Consider the following 25,263-nt stretch of genomic DNA (forward strand, 5'->3'; position numbering starts at 1 on the left):
GTGCCTTAGACACTTAAAGCTTAAAGTTTTAGGGGCATGTGGGTTGCTGTCAGTTGAGCATCTGACTTCAACTCAGGTCATGATCTCATAGTTCATGGGTTTGAGCTCCCCGTGTTGGGCTCTGTGCTGACAGCTCAAAGCCTGGAGCCTGCTTTGGATTCTGTGTCTCCCTCTCTGCCCCTCCCCCACTCACGCTCTCTCTCTCAAAAATAAATGTTAAAGTTCAAAGTTTTATTGGTAATAGTCTTTCAGATATCATGCTATCCAAACTTCTGTAAAACTTCACTAAATTTGTCTCTTGTTTTAACAGACGCTTTGCACACTTGCTTGTTAAAAAAGATATCTGTAATTCAGAGACCAAAAAAGATTTACTCAAGAAGGTTAAAAATGCCATTTCAGCCACAGCAGAGAGATTCTCTGGTTATATGCAGAATGTGAGTACTCATTGTTTTTAAACACTTTAGAGATAAGGGAAATTGAAATGATTTCAGTGTGTTACCTGATTTTTATTTTAAAATGAGATTTGTGTACCTGTGTTCATCACAGGTTGTAAAACCTGAGGACTTAGGGTAAGGTTTAATATGACTCTTCCGTGTATTTATCGTATTTTAATAATACAGATATCGTTTGCCATTACGGGAACTTGGGCTATTTTAGCTACAAAAGCTAACATACTTTTTCTTAAAGTAGGAGTGATTCATTTATTTATTCATGCTAGTCCCCCTGGTAGTTAAAAATATAAAATCCGTCATTTATTCTTACTCACAAAATATGTACCCCCAAATTGTTAGAATAAATCTGACCTTTTTTGTGTTAATTAACCTCCAAATGTTTTAGTTGTATAAATCACAATGTTAGCAAGCTATTTTTGTGACAAGAAAGGCTTTGATCTTATAATTAAAGATATTGTGCCTTCTTAGGATGCTCATGAATTTTTAAGTCAGTGCTTAGACCAGCTGAAAGAGGACATGGAAAAGTTAAATAAAACTTGGAAGACTGAACCTGTTCCTGGAGAAGAAACTTCATCAGATATTTCAGCTACCAGGGTATACACTTGCCCTGTTATTACTAACTTGGAATTTGAGGTTCAGCACTCCATCATCTGTAAAGCGTAAGTAGTCTCTAGGAAAACTCTTTGGCTTTTTAATTCTATATGGCAGGTGATTAAAATTCTTTCAGAAGGTTTTAATTCTTCCTTTCTATGTCATAAGGACACATAAATGCATAGATTCTACCAAACATCTCTTTTCAGTGTCTTTATCTTCTGTAAAAATGCTTTCTAGGGTGAGAACTAAGGAGAACTGGACTATTTTGTCATGTGCTTTAGTGCTGACTAAGCACTTAATTTTGATCTGTAAGTTTGGTTTTGGTTGGTTTTTTTTTTTTTAATCTTTGCGTGGAATACTGAGTACTCTGGGAGTACTTGTTCTTTTTCCCTGGAAAGACTCCCTCTTATTAGTTGCTTATTTTATTAAACCAAATTGTTTGTATTAAAAATGGGATTTTTTTTTTTACAGGATCAGAATTTGAATTATGTTAACTTTTGCAGTGGTTTTTAACCATTTTCCATTCATTATTCAGACTTTCTACATTTAATTAATTTCCATGCTCACTGTCAGGACTTCTGTACCTTGCACTTCACATCAAAAGGTTCTATTTTGATTAGTTTCCTAGTTATTGATAGTACATCTCTGAATGTTTTTCAGAGAGAATGGAATTCTTCTATATAGGTAAGAATTAGTTTTGTGGCTTTTGCACATGACTTAATACAGAACTATTGAATCACACATAACCTTTCCCCCTTAATATCTTATATACACTTTCCCATCATATCCTATTACTCTGTGACATTTGGGAGAAACCTGATTTTGTGGGTAATGTTTTTCTTCTGAAAACCCGTGGTGTTCTTTATTTTTGAAATTCAGTTTCACAAGTTTACATCTAAATATTTTGTTTAATTTTCCCTTAAACGTGATACAGCTTTTTCATCTGAAGATTTGGGATTTTCTTCGACTCAAGGAAACTATTCTTTAAATAGTGCTTCTCTTCCATCTGTTTTGGAGTTTTCTTTAGAAATAGTCAATACCGGGGCGCCTGGGTGGCACAGTCGGTTAAGCGTCCAACTTCAGCCAGGTCACGATCTCGCGGTCCGTGAGTTCGAGCCCCGCGTCAGGCTCTGGACTGATGGCTCGGAGCCTGGAGCCTGTTTCCGATTCTGTGTCTCCCTCTCTCTCTGCCCCTCCCCCGTTCATGCTCTGTCTCTCTCTGTCCCAAAAATAAATAAAAAACGTTGAAAAAAAAAATTTAATAAAAAAAAAAAAAGAAATAGTCAATACCTGGGGCACCTAGGTGGCTCAGTGGGTTAAAGCATCTGACTTGATTTCAGCTCAGGTCATGATCTCACTCATGATCTCGTGAGTGAGCCCTGCATCGAGCTCTGCACTGACAGTGCAGAGCCTGCTTGGGATTCTCTCTCTCCCCTGCTCTCGGCCCCTCCACTGCTCATGCACGTGCATGCATGCGCACAAGTGCTCCCTCCCTCCCTTTCTCTCTGTCTCTCTCAAAAGTAAATAAATAAACATTAAAAAAAAAAATACTCGGGGCGCCTGGGTGGCGCAGTCGGTTAAGCGTCCGACTTCAGCCAGGTCACGATCTCGCAGTCTGTGAGTTCGAGCCCCGCGTCAGGCTCTGGGCTGATGGCTCGGAGCCTGGAGCCTGTTTCCGATTCTGTGTCTCCCTCTCTCTCTGCCCCTCCCCCGTTCATGCTCTGTCTCTCTCTGTCCCAAAAAAAAAAAAAAAAAAAAAAGTTAAAAAAAAAAAAAAGAAATACTCAACACCCATATATTGGCTGTCCATTATCCATTCTGTCTTCCATATGTCTGTTTTTCATAGACTGTTCATGAGGTCTCTTCCAGCTATAACATTCCAGTAATTTGGATTAGAATTTTGAACATTCAGATGGACACTATACAGATAATTTATATTACTAGTATGTGTGACATTTCTTGCCATCGTGATTTCTTCAATCTTTTTCCCCCAGTGGATAAATTATTTTAAAAGAAAAAGTCCAGGTCTTATAAATACAGCCCATCTCTTTATACAAACTGGAAGCCCCACCAGCAGTTAATAATATGGTAGCCAGTCATCTTTCTCTTTCTTCTAATGCACTTCCATACAAAGTCTGTTCAAGTTAAAGAAATAAAATTTTGATGATTATTTGTGATTGTATCATTTAATTGTGAGGGTGCCAACCAAACTTCTTTTCATAGGTGAATTTCAGTTGCCTCTGATAGAAATGGCTCCTGGTAGCACAAGAAGAAAGAAGTCATATCAGAGCAGTGGCTACTGCACTGTGCCAATGGCAGCAGTCAGGCACTTCGCTTGTGCAGCATCCAGATGTTGGGTGTTCACTTGGGGTGTGTGCACCATGCATGAAGTGACATATTTCATGGGATGTAGACACGCCAGGTGGCCAGGCTGAACAGTGGCCCAAGAATGTGGCAAGTCTGGGAGGCAGAAAGGCTCTATGAGGCCACAACAGCTGTGGTACTACTTCCTTGAAGGCCTTGCTTTAGTTGCTTTATTAGGATTTTTTCTTTAAGACTTCTTTTTTTTTTTCCAGTTTTTTTAATGTTTATTTTTTGAGAGAGAGGGAGATGGAGTGCAAGCAGGAGAGGGGCAGAGAGAGAGGGAGACAGAATCCGAAGCAGGCTCCAAGCTCTGAGCTGTCAGCACAGAGCCTGAAGCGGGGCTCGAACCCACGAACCGTGAGATCATGACCTGAGCTGAAGCTGGAGGCTTAACTGACTGAGCCACCCAGGTGCCCCAAGAGCATTCTTTAAACACAAAATAGTTTTTGGCTGAAGGAAGACTGCATGCACCCCAGATTGTAATTACCATTGTTTAGCCTCTGATACATCTTGCTGTAAGTTAGTGTGGCCAGTTTACCAAAAGTACTTATTTTTTTAAGCTGTTGTAGTTTAATTTGACTTGTTTTCAGTTATAAGGTATTTCAATATAGTAATATTGAATATGAAGAATTCTGCATTCAAAGAACTTAAATTATATAAAACTAAGTACTTAATATTCTCTATAAAACCTTCTGTGGTCTTCCCTATCTCAGTAGTAACAGTTCTGTACGTAGGGTTTATCAGCCCAAAAGGGTGGTGTATTCCTTAACTCTTCTCTTTCTCTTGCACCCCTGCATCTCATGTGTCAGGAAATCCTTTCAGCTCTTCCTTCAGAGTACATCCAGGATCTGACCTGTTGCCACCAGCTGATCAGAGCCACCATCATCTCTTGCCGGGATTGTTGGAGTACCTTCTAAACTGGTCTCTATGTTTCTGTCCTGTCTCTCTGTAGTCTAGTTTAAACACATTAGCCAAAGTGATCCATATGAAGTAGAAGTAAGTTAGTTCATGTTAGGCTTTTCCTCATAACCTATAAAATAAAAGCTGAAATTCTCACTGTGATCTGCAGAATCCCATATGATCTGTCAGCAGCCCCTTTTCCCCCAGTTAACTGTGGCTTTGTCTCCTACCAGTCTTTCCCCTTGCTTATTCTGTTCCAACCAAACTAGCTTCCTTGTTTGTTTGTTTGTTTGTTTGTTTGTTGTCCCCAAAACCAGGATCCTGGGACCTAAGGGCCTTTTTCACTTACCTTTATCTCAAATTCTCTTTCCCCATATTTTCCTCTATATCTTTATGTAAAGGCCACTTGCTCAGTAAGGCATTTTCTAGGAATTTACCCTATTTAAATTCTAACCATCTACTCTGATCTCTACTTTTTTTTTTTTCCCTTAACATTTATCCCTAACATACTATACATATTATTTACATATTTTTTATTGCCCTTTTCCTCCAGTATAGCTTTGTGCAGGGAGGTATTCTATCTTGGGTTTGTTCATTGCTGCAACTTCACTGCTACTAGAACAGTTTCTGGCAGATAGGAGGCATATTTAGTGATACATAAGAAATTGCCCAAATTTATCAGCTTTTAAACAATATCTGCTAATTAATTCACAGCTCCATAGGTCAGAAGTCTAGGCAAGGTGTGGCCATGTTCTCTGCCCATGGTATCAGAGGCTGAAATCAAGGTGTTCCATGTTCTCATCTGGATCCCCCTCTAAGCTCTTTAAGGTTGTGGGCAGAGTTTAGTTCTTTATGATTGTAGCAGTGAAGTCCCCATTTTCTTGCTGGCTGTTGGCTGGAACTACTAATTTCCTAAAGGCTGCCTGTAGTTTCATGCTCTGTGGCTTTCTTAGGCAGTTCATAGCAGTTGCTTTCTTTCCGGTCAGCAGTAGTGTCTCTGACTTTGAATCCCTGACTTCCTCTATTTCATATCTCTAGATCCAGATTTAAAGAGCTCATGTGATTAGATCTGAGCTACTCAGATAATCTCCTTTTTTATCAACTCAACATTAGGATTAGTGACATTAATCATATTTGTAAAATCCCTTTGTCATGTAAAGTAACATCATCTTGGGAGTGATAGCTCATCACAGTCACACATTCTCTTAAAGGGGATGGAGTTATACAAAGGCAAGGGTCGTCTTAGAATTCTGCCTATTAGAGAGGGACTCAAATATTTGTTGAATGAACAAATATATTCTGATGATCTCCAGTCTTCAACTATGGCAGTAGAGAACTAGGGCAGGAGATTGAATATTACTAAAAATGCTGATATGCAGATAGAAGGAAAAACATCAACTAAAACTATTTAAAGGAAGTGAATTTACTTCCAGATAAATTAAATACAGAGTTTTGATCTCTGAGCCCATTTTTAAAAATTCTGTAGAAATACATCCAATAATAGCGGCACCTAGGTAGCTCAGTTGGTTGAGCATCCAACTTTGGCTCAGGTCATAATCTCGCAGTTCACAAGTTCGAGCCCCACATCAGGCTCTCTGCTGTCTGTGCAGAGCCCACTTGGGATCCTCTGTCCCTCCCCTCTCTCTCTGCTCCCCCCGCAAATAAAATAAAAACATTAAAAAATATATATATATATGTATATATATATATATATATACATATATATATATATATCCAATAATCAAACAGGTCTGCTGACAGAAGTTTACCAAAAACACATAGAATTTTTATTTATTTATTTTTTTCAGTGCAAAAAGGTATTTTTGTTAAAGCACAGGGACAGGACCTGTGGGCAGAAAGAGTATCCGAACACATAGAATTTTTGAAGCATCACTGCTTGTGTAGTCAAAAGCTGGAAACAATCCAAATGTCCATCAGTAGTATTGTGGATATATAGTGGCATGCTCAAAACAGGTTAATGTGAGCCAGCAATAAAGATGGGTTATAACCACATGCAGTAAGCATGGTTGAACTTACAATCATGTTGAACAAGAGAGACTACAGAAAACGTACTGTATGGTTCCATTTAGATAAGGTTCAAAAACAGGCGAGACTCATCTGTTGTGTTGGAAGTTAGGATAATTACCTTTTGGGAGAAAGGGATAGTGATTGGGAAGGAGCATGTGAGGGGGCTTCTAGGGACCTTATAATATTTTATTTCTTGATTTGAGTGGTGTTAACTGATCATTCATGAAACTGTACACCTTTGGTTCACTTTTCTGTATGTTATACTTCAGTTTTGTTTTTTTTTTTTAAGTTTTGGGGCTTTTTAAAAAAAATAAAATGTAAAAACTTAGCGTTCTAATGGAGTATTTAAACACTTGCAGTTGAGGTTCTTCCTGTGTTGATTTCATAAAGGTGAAGTCCACTGTGTTGTGCATTGCTTATGCCTAGTCCTAGTCTGTTGGTACCTGATGAGGGAAACAGTGTTTCTGAAGTCTAGTTGTATTTATTTTGTATTGCATAGTTAGACTTCTAAATGCTTCCATTTGTCTTTTATTCATACAGATGTGGAGAGATTATTCCCAAAAGAGAACAGTTTAATGACCTCTCCATTGACCTTCCTCGAAGGAAAAAGCCACTCCCTCCTCGTTCAATTCAAGATTCTCTTGATCTTTTCTTTAGGGTAAGTAATATCTTTTGGTATTTTCACATAACTAAATTTTATATATCATAGATAATAGTATTTGAAATTGGTTTCTTTAAGGCAGAGTTTCAACAAATAGATATGAAGGGAAAACAAATAAGAAATATTTATAAAAAGTATTTTTAAAAGCTTGATAAACCTAGTTGTTAATTTGTTGAAGATTGTTGATTGCTTAAGTAGATTATACATTTAACTCAATAGCAGGTGTTTTAGACCACCTTACAAGCAGTTACTTGTAAACAAGTACTAACTTGAAGCATATGCTAAAATTTGGTAGTAGTGGTAAAAATTGGAGACACGATGTAAGTTTGTATCTAAGATCTGAGGAATGAAAAAATACTCTTTGCTTTTCCTTAGGTGGTATGTACCCTATTAGAAACAAAAGGGAAAAGTCATATATATCCAAGGCTATAGATAAATATGTTTCTGTGATTTACTCTTAGAGATATTCAGCAAGTTTTGGGGGCATAATTGGACCTATTGTGTAGCTGTCCTTATAACTGATGGAAATTTGCCAGGATCACCCTTTGTCTATTTAATAGTGGTTCTTGTTTTGTTGTAGCAAATGGGCAGCGTTGTCTTCCTAAGGTTAAAAAAAAAAATTCTGTTCTTTAAATGATGAACATTCAGCTCCACCCAAAGATAAATACTCTGCTTTTTTTGTTTTATCATTCCTTACTATTCCTGTTATTATCATAGAATTTGAAGCTTTTCCTGTGTATCTTTTACCCCCGTTTTTTAAGGATTTCTTGTTTCAGTTTTCTCTAGGTAATGATATCCACCCCAAACTTTGGTCCTTTTAGAGCAGTTGTTCTTAGTGGGCTGTCACCAGAAGATTGAGTTCCATTATAAGAAAGGGGTAGAGTTACACCTAACAGACCAGGAACTCCGCCTAACCTGAAGGTGATCTTATCTCTGCTATGGCCAAATGTTAAAGTCTGGATATACTCTTGGCAGTGGTTCTTGTGCATCCATGGGGAAAAGGTTGAGAATCTGCTACTGTAGAGTCTAGTTGCTATCATAAATTGAGATGTTTCCATGGTAAAAAAGGAAATTAGGAATACTGAAATAGGGCATGATATTATAAGATGACTGTTTTGAGGATTAGGTCTTAATTTAGTAAGGCTTGTGGCTCTAGACACAAAATTTAAACTGGTCGGAGTTGTCATTGCACTGAACTAGTAGTATGACTAGAGAAGAGTATTAGCATTGAATGGGGTAATGCTGATTCAACTTCATGCTTCTTTATTTTTCCCTCTCGTCTTTTTACAGGCAGAAGAACTTGAGTATTCCTGTGAGAAGTGTGGTGGGAAGTGTGCTCTTGTCAGGCACAAATTTAACAGGCTACCCAGGTAAAATTAATTGCTCTTCAGTTTTTCTTCTTTGAAGTATTTACAGATATTACTGAATAAGCGAGGCTCACCAGAATGGATTGGTAAAGCAAAGCGGAGATGTGAGAGGGTAGGGGGAGGGAAGTTAGAATGCTCTTCCATTATAAAGGAAGACTATTTGGAATGCTGAAGAAGGGAAGTCACTTGAGAGTCCCCAGAAGATGGCAGGAAGAGGATGTGGCTGGTGAGACTTTGGACCAGTGGTAGGGATCAGCTAGTACATTTTTAATTTGGTAATGTATAACATTCAGTTGTAATTTGTTGTTTGGTTATGTGCTAGTCTCCCTCTCTTATCCTGAGCCTTCAGTGAAAATCTGCCACAAACATATGATAGGGTGTGCATGAACATAAAACAAGAAGAGTAATTTTCTACAAAGGACCTTGTAAGTTAGTAAGTTTCCTATGATCTAAACAGTTCTGAATTAGGAACGAAATTAACTTGTATCAGCTCTGTGTAAACATACATAAAACCAAACTAGTTAGACACAATGTGATGTGATGATAGTGCAGCTTTTAGTTCTTTCCAAGAATAGATCTCAACCACAAACAAGGTTATTATTAAGTATTTATGTGGCACTTTGCCTGCAGAGTGCATGCATTACTTTCTTTTATTAGCTTCTCTTTTCTGTAAGCATAGGATTTCTGGAACCTAGCCCCTAGAGACTAGAGATTAGTTCTTTTACATTCCATAATCTTCTTGCTAGAAAATGGATTTCTTTTAAAGGAATGACTTTCTAAATCAGCAGTATTGTTATGTTGACCATTTTTTACTCAAGAGATTTAGTCTTTTCCTATTTGTGAGTGTTTTGAGGCAGGAGGTGGGAGGGAGCAAACCTTAAGGCAAGGGATTGATTGTTACCGGTTATCATTAACTAAGGAAAGCAGTGTATAGTTTTAAATACTCATTTGACCTGGCAAGCTGAATGTCTGTTCCCTTTTCCAGTGGCTAGCTGTTTGGTCTTTTAAGGGGAAAAAAAATACGGGAATTATTTTCCTTGGTTTTCTATTTTTTCTGGTAGGTCACTTATGTTACAGGATAATTTATTCTGAACTTTAGAAGCCTTTGTATCATAAATCCAGATTATTGGACTTATTCTGTTTTTGTTCATTTCAGTATTAAATCCAGTCTACTTTTATTCTTTTTTTTTTTAATTTTTTTTTAACGTTTATTTATTTTTGAGACAGAGAGAGACAGAGCATGAATGGGGGAGGAGCAGAGAGAGAGGGAGACACAGAATCGGAAGCAGGCTCCAGGCTCTGGGCCATCAGCCCAGAGCCCGACGCGGGGCTCGAACTCACGGACCGTGAGATCGTGACCCGAGCTGAAGACGGACACTCAACCGACTGAGCCACCCAGGCGCCCCAGTCTACTTTTATTCTTGATGTGCCTGGTGTCTTTATCAAATATGTTCAGTTTTAGTCTACTTTATAGATCAGTGATTTTGACTATCATCTATCTATCTGTTTCATAGTACCTTTTTTTGGTAGGATTATATGAAACTTTAGTCAAAATATTTGACATATGACATGAGTTTTAATTTCTTCATATCATTTGGATCCTTATGTTCTCTTAGGTTATGAATTTGAAGATTATGAGTTCTAGCATACTTTTTAAAGAGGAATGCAGTCAGTAACTTCAGTTTATAATTTTTTTTAGTTTGTGGCTTCCGTGAAAAACTATGTACGGTAAGAAAGAAAACAGATTTCCATAAATCAGACATTTTGCCTAAAATTGAGGTTTATTCCCATGAGAGTTCTGAAATTCAAATTTTTAAGTGTTCTTATGGGCTGTGAGATATATTTAGTCCATCTAGCAGAGATTATGGTCTGTATCACAGGTGAAAAGGTTGGCACAATAGTAACTAAAAAGAAGTGCTTCTACAGAGCTAAAAAGCCTTTTCAGACCCACAAGCCAGATTTGGCATGTACGTTTTGTAGAACTTTTTGCAGAGAAAAAAGTGGAGAAAACTTTTTCTCTCTTAGCTCTCTCCAGAGAAGGTGCTACGCTGAAGTAAGAGTAGTTCTTGTCAAAAATCATTTTGAAAAACTTAATGTTCATCCTCAAACATAAGGGCTGTTTAACACTTTAATTAAATTACCAGTAATGGTTATATAACACCTATTTTTTTTGTAAACTACATCACATTGAAGTAAATAAGGATTTAACCCAGTACCACATTTTAAAATAAAATGCGTTTTATTTGGTGTTTTTGTTTTCTTTTTTTCTGGGAACATTATAAATATTTTACCCAAACCTCACTTATCCACCTTATGCCCATGTTTTATTTTTACTTATATAGTGGTGCCTGGCACATGGCAGATATTCAGTAAATGTTTTTTGAAGGATCTTTAGTTTAGCCAAATGTATTCTTTAAGTCAAAAGCTATGTCACATGATTAGTTACAGTGATCTCTTTTCACCTGTAAGAGAGCTAGCTAGTATCTGTTAGGTGTCAGCTAGTAATGTCATCATGTCCTGTTTTTCAGGATTCTCATTCTTCATTTGAAACGATACAGCTTCAACGTCACTCTCTCACTTAACAACAAGATTGGGCAGCAAGTCTTCATTCCAAGATACCTGACCCTGTCCTCTCATTGCACTGAAAGTACAAAACCGCCTTTCACCCTTGGTTGGAGTGCACATACGGCAATGTAAGTCCTTGAGAGAGAATTTCTTTCTCTTCCCTTTTGAAGTTAAAGGGCTTTAATATCTGATCAAAACAGTGACTGAACTAGATAACATGACTCCCCGGTAAAATCAGACCAAGAAGGAGATTTTAATTTTGCTTTATTTTAGGATTTTGTGTTAAGTTACTTCCTTATGGAAGTAATTAAATAAAATGCTTAAACAAAATTTTTCCAAGTGCATTAATTGCCTTTCATAAAAAGTTACCTTTTTAGAGAGTACACTTACTCTCTTAGATTACTAGAAGATAAGCTTGATACATTTTAGGAATATAAATTGGAATTTGCATGTTCATAAAAGTCACCTGAACACTAAAAAAATAAATAAATAAAAAATAACCAATTCCTGTGTTCTTTCCCTAGAAGTTCTGTTTCAGTAGATCTGAGAAAATCAGTATTTTTAACAATGCCTTTGCTGACTGTCTGGAATATGCAAGTTTGAGAAACAGTATACTAAATGTTATGTCAGGGCCCCCCAGATTGATTGGGTCTTCATAAATGTATCGTCACCAGTGTGAGTGAAGAACTTTTGTGGCTCCTAGAAGTTTTCCATGAGAAAAGTAGTAACCTTTACTTTTGATCTTGCTTCATCACATATGCTGGGAAAACCATAGGACTTCTCTGAATGTAGCTCTTCCTTCTGCATACTTGGATTACTTTGGAGCCATGTACTGTAGTTCTTTTTTATACTTGAACTCTAATTTGGTAGAATCATAAAGTTCTCAAACTTTAGAGGTGAAAAAGGATCGTAGAGATTTTGTCTAAATTTTTAATTTTACAGAGAAGATCCAAGAAGATTAAGTGATTTTCTTAAGGTTATGCGGTTAGCAACTGGAAGAACCAGGTCTCTTGGCTAAAGTGGAATAGACCTTTCAGAAAGTGAATGAACGTTTGCTAACATGAATTGATGCCTTTTTATAAAATGTATTTCCCTTGGATTAGAAATGGACATATATAGCACATCATATAAGTTTATCCTAAAGGCCTCAATGGGTCTACTTACTAATAAAGACATTTTCCCAGAGTCTTAGTGTTTCTGGATTTTCTCTTACGGCCTTTCTTCAGAATTTGTTTCTGCTTCATGCAAAGTGCCCACTGCTGGTAGAACTGTTACTCTTTCTGGTCATTAGTATAGGCGGTTTATTTCACAGGCTGAAACCAGGCTGCATGACTGACTCCACAATTGAATAGCTTTAAGACTGGACGCATTCTTTGACCTGTCTGTAGGGAATATAACAGGATGGTTGTGAACATTAAATGAGGTAATACACGTGAGCTCTTACTACAGTGTCTGATAGCCAGTAAGTCCTCAATAAATGAGAGCTATTATTATTTTATTGCTTAAAAGTAAAGAACTGAGACAAGATAATTTTTCCAAAGTTGTCCTCTTCATATGCATTCCCTTTGACTTCATTTCCAATGCTGTTTATTTAGATCATTGGATCAGGAAGAGCCTAGAGATGGTATCTTGTTTTCTCTTTTGGCTTCTATTGCTAGTAGAAGTATTATAGTTTTTTGCTTTTCAAAAAGATACATAAGGGACTATAGTATAGAATAATTCGTTTTGTAAGTTAAATATATATTTTAGTAATGTAATTATATACATTATATATTTTCTAATTTTCTGATAGTTCTAGACCATTGAAAGCCTCTCAAATGGTGAATTCCTGCATCACCAGCCCTTCTACACCTTCAAAGTGAGTTATATTTCTTGTGTACCCAAAATTTGTATTTTTAAGGATTTGGCTTGCCCTAATTTCTGAGATTATCCCTTCCCCTTTTCTTTGTTTCTCTTTGCATGATAACTGCTCTGTATTACTATACTTTGTAATTTTCCTGAATCTGCCTTAAACTGTAATGTAGGGTATAACAAAGTCTTTAATAGTGAAGCACATTCAGATGATCCTCTCAAAATTTTGTTTTTAAACTTAAGTCATCTGTTAATATGTAATATTTTCATCCCACAACTGTAGAAATTAACTGATGACAAGGAATTTTAAGGATTGAAGAGATAAAAGAACCCCTGTTGGTGTAAAGCACTATTCCTCAAAAATACACCTGGAAATCCCAAATTATCTTTTCGCCTGTTGCTAGCCAGTCTGGGACTTCCTTGTTTTAGACACTTAACTGGCGCAGTTCTGATAGGGAGCAAGAAAACAAACACACAGTGAAATGTAGCTATTCTACAAATGTTTTATATTTTTTACTTACAATGGAAAAGTTTGTCCAAGAAGAGAAGAAAATACTTTTTTTAAATATATCTCCTCTGTGATTTAACTAGAACCACAGTTCCTGATTAGAAAATTCTAAATGACTTGGTTGTCATTTATCTTTAAAATTAAACACTTTGTTGTTTAAGGGCTTTGGGGGGCTAATATAACCATAAAATGACATTTGGGAACTGCTATTTTCTTTTCCTCCTGTTAATTATTTTTCAGTGCAATTAAAACCAGATGACTAACATGACTAGAAATCTGAAATGGTACCGATATGAATACTCTTGCCCGTTCTCAAGATACAAATGAGCAATACCACTTGGCTGCTTAGAAAGTGAGCAAGTGATGCATTTACAGGATGAATATTTTTCCTTACTACAGGCAAGCTGCCTTCTGTGAATATAGTAATTATTAATGGAATGCACTCTTTATGTACCAAATCACTATAGTTTCAAGAAAGAGATGGTTTCATTGGGCATCATTATATTTGGCATGGTCATCTGTTCTCCAGGGTCTACTGGTATGAGAATTTGAGAGCTGATCAATAAAGGATAATTAATTAGGCCCTAGAAGACCTGTCATGCCGATCAAACTTAAAAGAGGCTGAGTTATGAATAAGAATACCATTGGTTCCTCTGCAATGTCCTTTGTCACATTTGACCCTGGTATTTTAGTGGCCAGGTGTCACCCTCCTTCAGCAAAGTATTTACATGCATAAATTAATACATTCAGTTTTGCTTGGTGAGCATGAAATCAGAAATGAGGAATTAAGACGGCTGATTGGCTATTTCTAAGTTATGCTAAAAACCCTTTTGAACACCTAATGGGAGGCTATTCAAGTGTGTAGGCTGGAGTGCAGTGATATCCTGGGTGCTCTCAGCCACAGACTATGTTTGGGTTTATCACTGACCACTTGCCTCTTTTCTTTGATCTACATTGCTATGCGATCCTCCTGGTTTCCATTGTGGCCTCTTATTTCTTGGTGCCATCATTCTATATGTTTATTTACAATTTTTGCATTTAGATGAATTGCATTTTTCCAATTTCCATTTTACTTTTTTTTTTTTTTTTTTTTAGTATAGTATACAAATTTACGTTAACCTTCATCAAAGAAAATTCGTGCTCTTTGACCTTTTCCACTTTTTCTTTTAGTTTATTTTCAGCTCACTTAGAAGACAATGCAGTAACACCTTACTTATCTGGTATCATTGAAGAATGATATTTTACGTAGCTAAAGCTTGCCTTTTTAAGCATCGATCTTTAAAATGCTTAGCCATTTTAGATGGTTCTGTACTCTGTAACCTTACAGAATTCTTTATATTCTTAAATAAAATAAACTGAAGGTAATTTAAATATATTTTAATGACTTAGAATCAGCATTATGACTATCACCTATTACACTGTGTTTTAATATGATCATGCCCTCAGAGGCTTTTAATTCTTACAAAACAGTTTATATTAAATGACTTTATAGTTCTTTATTGCCCTTTTTGTGGTTATTCTCTCTCATTTCCTAGCTCTCATTTCTTGATGAACTTGCTACCTTATTTTATGCACCATTTCCTGGGAAAGAAAGGGTCCCTGTCTAAAGAGTAAAGTGCATGGGCTTTGAAACTACTGCTTTCCTGAGAAGCCTTTTTTCTTAGTTTTGAATCCCTGCGTTCTGGAAACTAGAGGTTGCCGGAAGTCTGACTTACATATAATTGGATAAGTGGAATGTTACTGTTAATTTTAGAATACATGGATCATAATTAAAAAGATCAAAAATTAGTCCTCATGCACAAAGTTGTCAAAAACATTTATTCATTGCCATGTCTGCATGCATTCAGTAGAGTACTTGCTTTATAAAAACAAAAACTACTTTGGGGTTGATCATTAAAAGAAAAAAGGCACAAAGTGATTGGTTTACGGATGATATATAATAGCGTAAGAATTGTCTAATTTTCAAAGCATGGCTGTTTTGGAGTGGGGCAAAGGTAATGCTTAAATATATCTCTTCTGTATCCTTTTTCTCTGTAAATCATTTTCCATAATGGAAAAGTTTTTTGTTTTATTTTGGTATTATATGCATCAAGGAAATAACAAGGACAAGTATTTATTTATCAGACTCATATAGGTTTTTATTTTCTTAAATTACAGGAATTTCACCTTCAAATCCAAGAGTTCCTTGGCTTTATGCCTTGATTCCGACAGTGAGGATGAGCTAAAACGCTCTGTGGCCCTTAGCCAGAGACTTTGTGAAGTGTCAGGCTGTGAACAACAGCAGGAAGACTTAGAAAAAGTAAGTAATTTCTTATCAAAATACTTGGCAAATATTTGTATAGTTCTTACTGTCCAAACACATGCCTTTATAACCAGCATCAGCAAACATAATAAATACACAGAGTAGATCATAAACTTAATGGATCTGTTGAAACACTAGTTTTAAAGAGTGTACTTTCTATAACTATAAAACCAGTCTGTTTAAAAATGGATTGGGATTTAAGTTATTCTTTTTTTTTTTAATGTTTATTTATTTATTTATTGAGAGAGAGAGAGAGAGAGAGAGAGCGTGCGCGCGCAGGGGAGGGGCAGACAGAGAGGAAGACACAGAATCCGAAGGAGGCTCTAGGCTCTGAGCTGACAGCACTGAGCCTGATGCGACACTCAAACTCACAAACTGAGATCATGACCTGAGCTGAAGTCAGACGCTTAACCGACTGAGCCATCCAGATGCCCCTGGGATTTTGTTTTTTAATTGAAGTATAATTGACATATTTGTTTCAAGCATACAGCATAATGATTCAATATTTGTATGTATTGCAATAATATCACCACAGTAAGTCTAGTTAACATCTGTTACCATACACAGTTACCTCCCCCCAATTTTTTTTCTTATGAGGACTTCTAAGATCTGTTTTCTTATGCAGCTTTCAAATATGCATATAATATATATATTTTTTAATGTTTATCTGTTTTTGAGACAGAGAGAGAGAGAGAGAGACAGAGTGTGAGTACGCAAGGGGCAGAGACTAGTGAAGACACAGATTCTGAAAGCAGGCTCCAGGCTCTGGGCTGTCAGCACAGAGCCCAACACGGGGCTCAAACTCACGAACTGTGAGATCATGACCAGAGTTGAAGTCAGACGCTCAACTGACTGAGCCACCCAGGTGCCCCACAACAGATTATTAACAATAGCCTAATTCTGTACATTACATCCTCATGACTTATTTATTTTATAACTGGACGTTTGTACCTTTTGGCCTGCTTTACCCACTTCACACCAGCACCCGCGCGTGCATGCACACACACACACTCACACTCGCACACACCACCTCTGGTCCCTAGCAACCACTAGTCTGTTTCTACATCTATGAGCTTGGTGGGAAGTTTTTTGTGTTTTTCAGATTCCACGTGTAAGTGAGATCATATGGTACTTGTGTTTTTCTGACTTATTTCATTTAGTGTAATAACTTCAAGATCTATCCATGTTGTTACAAATGGCAAGATTTCATTTCTTGTTTGTGGTGGAATAGTATTCCATTGTATATGCCACATTTTTACTTATCTATTGATGGACGCTTAAGTTGTTTCCAGGATTGAGACTTAAGAAATGAAAGTGGTTACAGGTTCAGAGCTACTTTCACATATTGGTCCCGAAATAATTACTCATTTTTTTTAATACTAATTTTTAATATATGGGAGACTCTAGTAAACGTTTTACATCAACAGGCCAACCAGGTCATCTAAAGGTTTAAATAATTGAGGTGCCTGGGTGGCTCAGTCGGTTAGGCGTCCGACTTCGGCTCAGGTCATGATCTCACAGTTCGTGAATTCGAGCTCCGCATTGTGCTCTGTGCTGACAGCTCAGAGCTTGGAGCCTGCTTCAGATTCTGTGTCTCCCTCTCTCTCTCTGCCCCTCCCCACTCACACTCTGTCTCCCTCTGTCTCAAAAATAAACATTAAAAAAATTTTTTTTGTTTTAATTTAAAGGTTTAAATAATGGATGTGAGAAGGTGTAACTTCATCATTTTCAATCTTGACACATAATAATAGTTAATGCCTTGAAGATACAAGCTTCTCTAGGAGTTTGCATCATCTCGTGTGACTGTTTGATTTTAAATCTCCCTTTTGGTTAGGTAACACTTAATTTAATAGTTATTTTTTATTGACTTGTTTCCCATCTAATTTCAAAGCTAAAGATAGTTTGTAGTTGCTCACCCTGAATGAGAAATGAAAGTCAGAATGAGAAATGAAAGCCTTTGATTTTTGCTCACATCATGATCTCATGATTCATGGGATCGAACCCCACCTTGGGCTCTGCTCTGACAGCGTGGAGCCTGATTGGGTTTCTTTCTCTCCCTCTCTCCCTCTGCCCCTCCCCTACTTGTGCATGCGCACACGCTTACACTCTCTCTCAAACGTGAAAAAAAGTTTTTAATTATAATAAGAATAAAAGTAAATATGAGGTGTAGTGAAAACATTTCTAGTGTAGTACACGTGTAACTGAAAGAAAATACACCAAAGATACCTGTAGGAATTATCCCTGAGTGATGAATTTTGAGTGAATTTGCTTTATTATTTTTAGGTATTTTCTAAATTTCTACAAAGAGCATACTTAATAAAATAAACCTGTATCCCCGTGTATTTATTTAAAAGAAAATTAGGCTTGCCAGTGAGTTTATATATTGGTTATTGATTGTTAAATAACCTAAAACTTCAAAGAAAGGAAACTTTTTAGAAATAAACTTCTCACTTTAAACTCTAAGACTGCTATATTCATAGGCATTCTGGTTTCCTCTAAAAGTAACTCTCTTCTTCAGGATTCCAAATCATGCAGAATAGAGCCTGATAAGTCTGAATTGGAAAACTCTGGATTTGATGGGATGAGTGAAGAAGAGCTTCTAGCAGCCGTTTTAGAGATAAGTAAGAGAGAAGCTTCACCATCCCTGAGTCATGAAGATGATGATAAACCAACCAGCAGCCCAGATACTGGATTTGCAGAAGATGATATTCAAGAAATGCCTGAAAATCAAGACCCTGTGGAAACGGAGAAGCCCAAAACACTTGCAGAGCCTGGTAGGTTTAATGAAAAGAATCATCTGTTAAGGCACAGCGGTGTTCTGTAGCCTTATCGGGACAAGCAGCTTCTCAATAATGGGAGGTGAAATGAATCTGTGTAACAAGGCTAATAATATTTTCATGCTTCCCCCCCCCCCCCCCCCCCGCCAAAAGCAGTTTAAAAAACGAGGAGTAAATATTTTGAGTAGTATCCAGAGGCTGCTGGTAAAGTATGCCTTATCCCTTTAAGTGTACATCAAAAGAAAAGTTAGGATTCCTTTGTGCACATAAGTAAATGTGTCATTTTTTGGCCACTTTTTTCCTCACCACTGCTCTCTCAGAAATTTGTATAATTCTTTCCTCATTTTTCTGTATTTGAATTTGTACTGAGTTTTAGTGTATAGATTGACTTCTCCATTCTTTGGGTTCATCCCTTTATAATGATAGAAACACCACTGAACTAAGAGGTCAAGTTTTGAGCCTCTAATCTTTTTTTTTTTTTTTTTTTTTTTTAAGCTTATTTATTTTGAAGGAGAGCACATATGAGCAGCAGAAGGCCGGGGCGGGGTCGGGGGGGTGGCGGTGGGGAGAGAATCCCAAGCAGGCTCAAACTCATGACCTTGAGATCGTGACCTGAGTCAGATGCTTAACCCACTGAGCCACCCAGGCACCCCTGAGCCTCTAATCTTGGCTGTACCACTGACTAGCTATGAATTTCTAAATAGGAGATTTAACCACTTTGACAGTCAGCTTTCTGATCACTGTATGGGGATACACCAGGCATGCTTTGGAAAGTTGTGATTAGAATGTTAGATCAAATATACATATATTGTAAAGGGCTATATGGATAGAAAATTATTTTGTACTAATTATTTCTATTTTGTTATTTCTCAAATCTGTCAATGATAACAACAGAGCTGAGCCTCCTTGCCTTGTACTGTGGGTATTTTAACAGTTTTAGGTGTAAAAACTTTTACTGTCTCTTCCTGTAACAATCTAATATTTTTCTCCTGATATCCACATTATCTATATCTGTGTAGCTGATGTGTTTCAGTACATCAAGCCTGAAATTTTGGAGATGAAGAGAACAGTAGTATATCATAATTATTTTCTGTATTCTTTGGGGTTAAGTCTCATCAACTGAGTTTATGTGCAAGTGAAAATAAGAATTAGTATATTCTCAGTTTAAATGGAAACAAAAAGCTGATGGTTTTTGGATCTGAGTGTTCCCTTTTTTTCCCTTTCTTGATGCAAGTATCCTTAGGAAATCCCTTTCTTTTCTTAAACTCATAGTCACCACCCTTACATATTATTGGTTAATATCAGTGCTTTTGCCTTTCACCAGTAATTCCTGCATTCACCTCTTCCTTCCACTTCTTTGCTCCGTCTTACATCTCCCTAAAATTAACAAAGGAAGTTATTCTTCTATACAATTAGTTCTACCTTATTATCTGTGCCAATGAGGGAGAACACAGTTATCAAAATCATTAATAACCACAGGTGGCTTGCAACTGTATAGGAGCTTTGGGGAGAGCAAACTTGTTAGTAAGTACTTTATATCCTTTTTGTAAAACTGTCTGTTCTCTAGCTCCTGTCTTCCCCAATTGGAGGCAAGCCTTTGTTGTGTTTCCCGTTTCTTTAATGTCATGGTTCCATTCACCTTCTTACTATAACCGAAACCCAAAGACCTTGCTTTTCCTGCAAACTTTTTTTTTTTTTTAATTTCTAGAAAATATAGACCAAGGACAGAAGTAGAGAGATGAGTATAATGAATCTTCACCCTTGTACCCATTATCAACAGTAATTATCAAAAAGTCAATCTTGTTTCATCTATACCCTATCTTCCTTCTCTACCCCATCCCCTAGATTATTTTTCTTAATGTTTATTTTGAGAGAGAGAGCGTGAGCAGAGGGAGAGAGAATCCCAGGCAGGCTCTGCGCTGTTTGCATGGAGCCTGACATGGGGCTCAGTTTCACAAACCGTGAGATCATGATCTCAGCTGAAATCAAGAGTCAGACGCTCAACCGACTGAGACACCCAGGCACCCCTAGATCTAAATCCAAGATATTAGATCATTTCATCAGTAAAGATTTCAATGTCTCTAAAAGAGCTCCTTTTTAAGAAAACATATCCTCAATCCCATTATCATACTTTTAAAAATTAGCAGTATGAAATATGATCATATTCTCCATAAGTTTTTTACTTTAAAAATGTTCAAATCTAGGGGTGCCTGGGTGGCGCAGTCGGTTAAGCGTCCGACTTCAGCCAGGTCACGATCTCGCGGTCCGTGACTTCGAGCCCCGCGTCAGGCTCTGGGCTGATGGCTCGGAGCCTGGAGCCTGTTTCCGATTCTGTGTCTCCCTCTCTCTCTGCCCCTCCCCCGTTCATGCTCTGTCTCTCTCTCTGTCCCAAAAATAAATAAAAAACGTTGAAAAAAAAAAAGAAAAGAAAAAAAGTGTTCAAATCTAGAGAGAAATTGAATAGATACATTATTTAACATTTTGTCACATTTGTTTTCTTCCCTCACAGTGTGTGTGTGTGTGTGTGTGTGTGTCTGTCTGTGTGTCATTGTGTCATTGTGTGTGTCTGTGTGTGTATGGTTGTGCAGCAGTTACCCAAAATTAGTACCTTAAAACAGCAATAACATTATCTCTCATAACTCTTGGATTGACTGGTCTTAGCTAGTAGCTCCTCTGCTTCCTGTGATGTTGGCTGGGGTTTGACTAGGTTGTAACATCCTAGATGGCTCATCTAGGCACCTTGGTGATGTTGGTTAGAAGAGTCTGCTGGGATGGCTAGATATCCTCTCCATTCTTTTTTCCCCTCCCCCTCTTCATCTTTTCATCTCTTCATGTAATCTCAGGGCGTCTCCTTCTCCTTGTGTTCTCTCTAGCAAGATAGCTAAGCTTCTTACATTACAGTTCAGGGCTCCCAAAAGCACAGAAGGGGAAGAAGCTACCAGGTCTCCTTTATTTAAGCTTAAAATCAGCAGAGAATCAATTCCACCACATTTTGTTGCTTAAAGCACTCCCATGTTCACTGTGGGGGTGCCTACACCAGAGTAAAGAATACTGGTAGTAAGAGTACTGCGTAGTTCATTGGAAGCCATCTTTGCAGACTACATACATGTATGTATGCACTTTTTTTTCTTTCTTCCTTTTTTTTTTTTTTTTTTTTTTTTTAAGTTTTTTGTTTTTTATTTTTGAGAGAGAGAGTATGAATCCCAAGCAGGCTCTGCACTGTCATCACAGAGCCTAATGTGAGGCTCAAACCCACAACCGTGAAATCATGACCTGAGTCGAAATCATGACTTGAGCCAAAACCAAGAGCTGGACGTTCAGCTGAGCCACCCAGATGCCCTGTGCACTTTTCCTTTTTAAAGCAACTGTTTGGAATTGCAGGTATCATGATTCTTCACCCTAAAACACTTCAGCCTCAGTCTCCTAAATATATGGAAATTATTTTACATAACAGTTATCTCACTTAGCAATATTAACGCTGTGTCCATATATAATTCCAGTGTAGAGGCCACACACGTTTCTCCAGTTGTTCTCCAAAATATTTTTTATACTTTTTTTCCCCACCTAGAACCCAGAGTTTACCCACTGCATTTGATTGTTAGGTGTCTTTAGTATGTATTCACGGCCAGTTTTTCCTTTGAAAGGCTCCCATTGTGGATTGCCCTACTGTTCTTTAAGCATAAGTCGTTTTTTCCCATACCATAAAACTTCAGACCTTGGAGATGGGATGAGTTTTTTTCTTGTTACTCACTGCCATCACCAGACCTCTGCCTCTTTTTATTCTACAAAAATCCCAGCTTCTCGAAGTGTAAGACATTAAACTTTGCCACCTATCTATCTCTTCCTATAGCTGTCTTTTACCTTTCAGGTTCTCTCATCAACATCGTAGAGCCCTCAGCATCTTCATAAATGATCCTTTCAAAAGCCTGGTTTCTCAGTTCCTGATCTTAATTCCAAAGATCTTTTTTCCTACCCCATCTTGATCACTGACAGTAGTCCTGTTTTAGACCAGTGGTTCTCAGAGTATTTTCACAGATCATCAGTATCACGTGGGAAATTGCTGGAAATGCCATTAATGGCCCCACCCCAGACTTACTGAATAAGAAACTCTGGATGTAGGAGTTGGCATTCTGTGTTTTGACTCCCAAGTCATTCTGATACATGCTAACGTTTGAGAAACCCTTCCCTTGACTTTGTCGTCATCAGTAACTGTGCCACCTTTGAAATCTTGATTTCAGATACCTTCTCTCCGTCCAGCTTAACCTAGTGTCCTGTTCTGTTGTCAGTGATGACTTGATCTCATTACGGTTTCCAGTCATGGGCACCTGGGTGGCTCAGTTGGTTAAGTGTCTTGATTTCGGTTCAGGTTATGATTTCACAGTTCATGGGGTCAAGTCCCACCTTGGGCTCTGCACTGCAGTGCAGACCTGCTTGGGATTCTCTCCCTCCCTCTCTGTCTCTCCATGCCTCCCCGCTCAGGCTTGTTCTCTCTCTCAAAAATAAATAAACTTTAAAAAAAAAAAAAGAAAGAAAGAAAATAGATGTAATCAGATGAACATTCTGCCTTCACTTTTGTTATGGAGGAAATATCACTGCTCTTTAAGGCCAGTCCCTCCATTCATACTCAGAATTTCATCCACTTGTTTCTTGACCTTCTGTCTTGAAATTATACCTTCTCTTCTGCATCAAGTCTTCCCTCTCTTGTAAATTACTCTCGTGTGCCTTAATCTCTAAAATTATTAAAAACCCATCTTTTTTTTTTTAATGTTTATTTTTGAGAGAGAGAGGGAGGGAGGAAGGGAGAGGGGGAGGGGCAAAGAGAGGAAAACAGAGTATCTAAAGTGAGCTCTGTGCTGACAGCAGAGAGCTGAGAACCTCATGTGGGACTCAAACTCATGAACCACTCACAAACCTCGAGATCATGACCTGAGCCGAAGGCGATGCTTAACCGACTGAGCCATCCAAGTGCCCCTAAAAATCCATTTTTACTTTTATTTTTTAAAAATTTACATCCAAATTAGTTAGCATATAGTGCAACAATGATTTCAGGAGTAGATTCCTTAGTGCCCCTTCCCCATTTAGCCCATTCCCCTCCCACAACCCCTCCAGTAACCCTCAATTTGTTCTCCATATTTATGAGTCTCTTATGTTTTGTCCCCCTCCCTGTTTTTATATTATTTTTGTTTCCCTTATGTTCATCTGTTTTGTCTCTTAACGACCTCATATGAGTGAAGTCATATGATATTTGTCTTTCTCTGACTAATTTCATTTAGCATAATACCCTCCAGTTCCATCCACGTAGTTGCAAATGGCAAGATTTCATTCTTTTTGATTGCCGAGTAATACTCCATTGTATATATATACCACATCTTCTTTTTCCATTCATCCATTGATGAGCATTTGGGCTCTTTCCATACTTTGACTGTTGTTGATAGTGCTGCTGTAAACATTGGGGTGCATGTGTCCCTTCGAAACAGCACACCTGTATCCCTTGGATAAATACCTAGTAGTGCAGTTGCTGGGTCATAGGGTGATTTTATTTTTAGTTTTTTGAGGAACCTCCATACTGTTTTCCAGAGTGGCTGCACCAGCTTGCATTCCCACCAACAATGCAAAAGAGATCCTCTTTCTCCACATCCTCGCCAACATCTGTTGTTGCCTGAGTTGTTAATGTTAGCCATTCTGACAGGTGTAAGGTAGTATCTCATTGTGGTTTTGATTTGTATTTCCCTGATGATAAGTGAAGTTGAGCATTTTTTCATGTGTCGGTTGGCCATCTGGATGTCTTCTTTGGAGAAGTGTCTATTCCTGTTTTTTGCTCATTTCTTCACTGTATTATTATTTGTTTCTTGGGTGTTGACTTTGATAAGTTCTTTATAGATTTTGGATTCTAACCCTTTATCTGATAATGTCGTTTGCAAATACCTTCTCCCATTCTGTCGGTTGCCTTTAGTTTTGCCGATTGTTTCCTTTGCTGTGCAGAAGCTTTTTAGTTTGTTGAGGTCCCAGTAGTTAGTTTTTGCTTTTGTTTCCCTTGCCTCCAAAGACGCATTGAGTAAGAACTTGCTGCAGCCAAGATCAAAGAGGTTTTTGCCTGCTTTCTCCTCATGGATTTTGATGGCTTCCTGTCTTACATTGAGGTCTTTCATCCATTTTGAGTTTATTTTTGTGTATGGTGTAAGAAAGTGGTCCAGGTTCATTCTTCTGCATGTTGCTGTCCAGTTTTCCCAGCACCACCTGCTGAAGAGACTGTCTTTATTCCACTGGATATTCTTTCCTGCTTTGTCAAAGATTAGTTGGCCATACGTTTGTGGGTCCATTTCTGGGTTCTCTGTTCTGTTCCATTGATCTGAGTGTCTGTTCTTGTGCCAGTAACATACTGTCTTGATGATTACAGCTTTGTAGTATAGCTTGAAGTCCAGGATTGTGATGCCTCCTGCTTTGGTTTTCTTTTTCAAGATTGCTTGGTCTTTTCTGGTTCCACACAAGTTTTAGGATTACTTGTTCTAGCTCTGTGAAGAATGCTGGTGTTATTTTGATAGGGATTGCATTGAATATGTAGATTGCTTTGGGTAGTATCCATGTTTTAGCAATATTGGTTCTTCCTATCCAGGAGCATGGAATCTTTTTCCATTTTTTTTGTGTCTTCTTCAATTTCTTCCAGAAGTTTTCTATAGTTTTAAGTGTGTAAATTTTTCACCTCTTTGGTTAGATTCATTCCTAAGTATTTTATGGCTTTTGGTGCAATTGTAAATGGGATCAATTCCTTGATTTCTCTTTTTGTTGCTTCATTGTTGGTGTATAGGAATGCAACCGATTTCTGTGTGTTGATTTTATATCCTGCAACTTTGCTTAATTCATGAATCAGTTCGAGCAGTTTTTTGGTGGAATCTT

The 25,263-nt window shown here is 37.6% G+C and overlaps 1 protein-coding gene across 6 annotated transcripts in view; it reads left to right on the forward strand.

Moving 5' to 3' along the window:
- Window positions 1-25,263, forward strand: part of USP37 (ubiquitin specific peptidase 37) — a 98,924-nt gene that overhangs the window by 52,998 nt on the left and 20,663 nt on the right. For 5 of the 6 annotated variants that reach the window (XM_058704965.1, XM_058704956.1, XM_058704931.1 and 2 more), the window contains 8 exons: window positions 311-434; window positions 921-1,111; window positions 6,879-6,996; window positions 8,290-8,369; window positions 10,895-11,059; window positions 12,724-12,789; window positions 15,448-15,589; window positions 18,111-18,366. In XM_058704965.1, coding sequence (XP_058560948.1) covers window positions 311-434; window positions 921-1,111; window positions 6,879-6,996; window positions 8,290-8,369; window positions 10,895-11,059; window positions 12,724-12,789; window positions 15,448-15,589; window positions 18,111-18,366 — 1,142 coding nt within the window. The remainder of the gene's footprint in view (window positions 1-310; window positions 435-920; window positions 1,112-6,878; window positions 6,997-8,289; window positions 8,370-10,894; window positions 11,060-12,723; window positions 12,790-15,447; window positions 15,590-18,110; window positions 18,367-25,263) is intronic. The other variant, XM_058704969.1, reaches the window with a different exon arrangement.

The sequence above is a fragment of the Neofelis nebulosa genome, chromosome 2 (genome assembly GCF_028018385.1).
Source record: "Neofelis nebulosa isolate mNeoNeb1 chromosome 2, mNeoNeb1.pri, whole genome shotgun sequence".
NCBI classification, from domain to species: domain Eukaryota; kingdom Metazoa; phylum Chordata; class Mammalia; order Carnivora; family Felidae; genus Neofelis; species Neofelis nebulosa.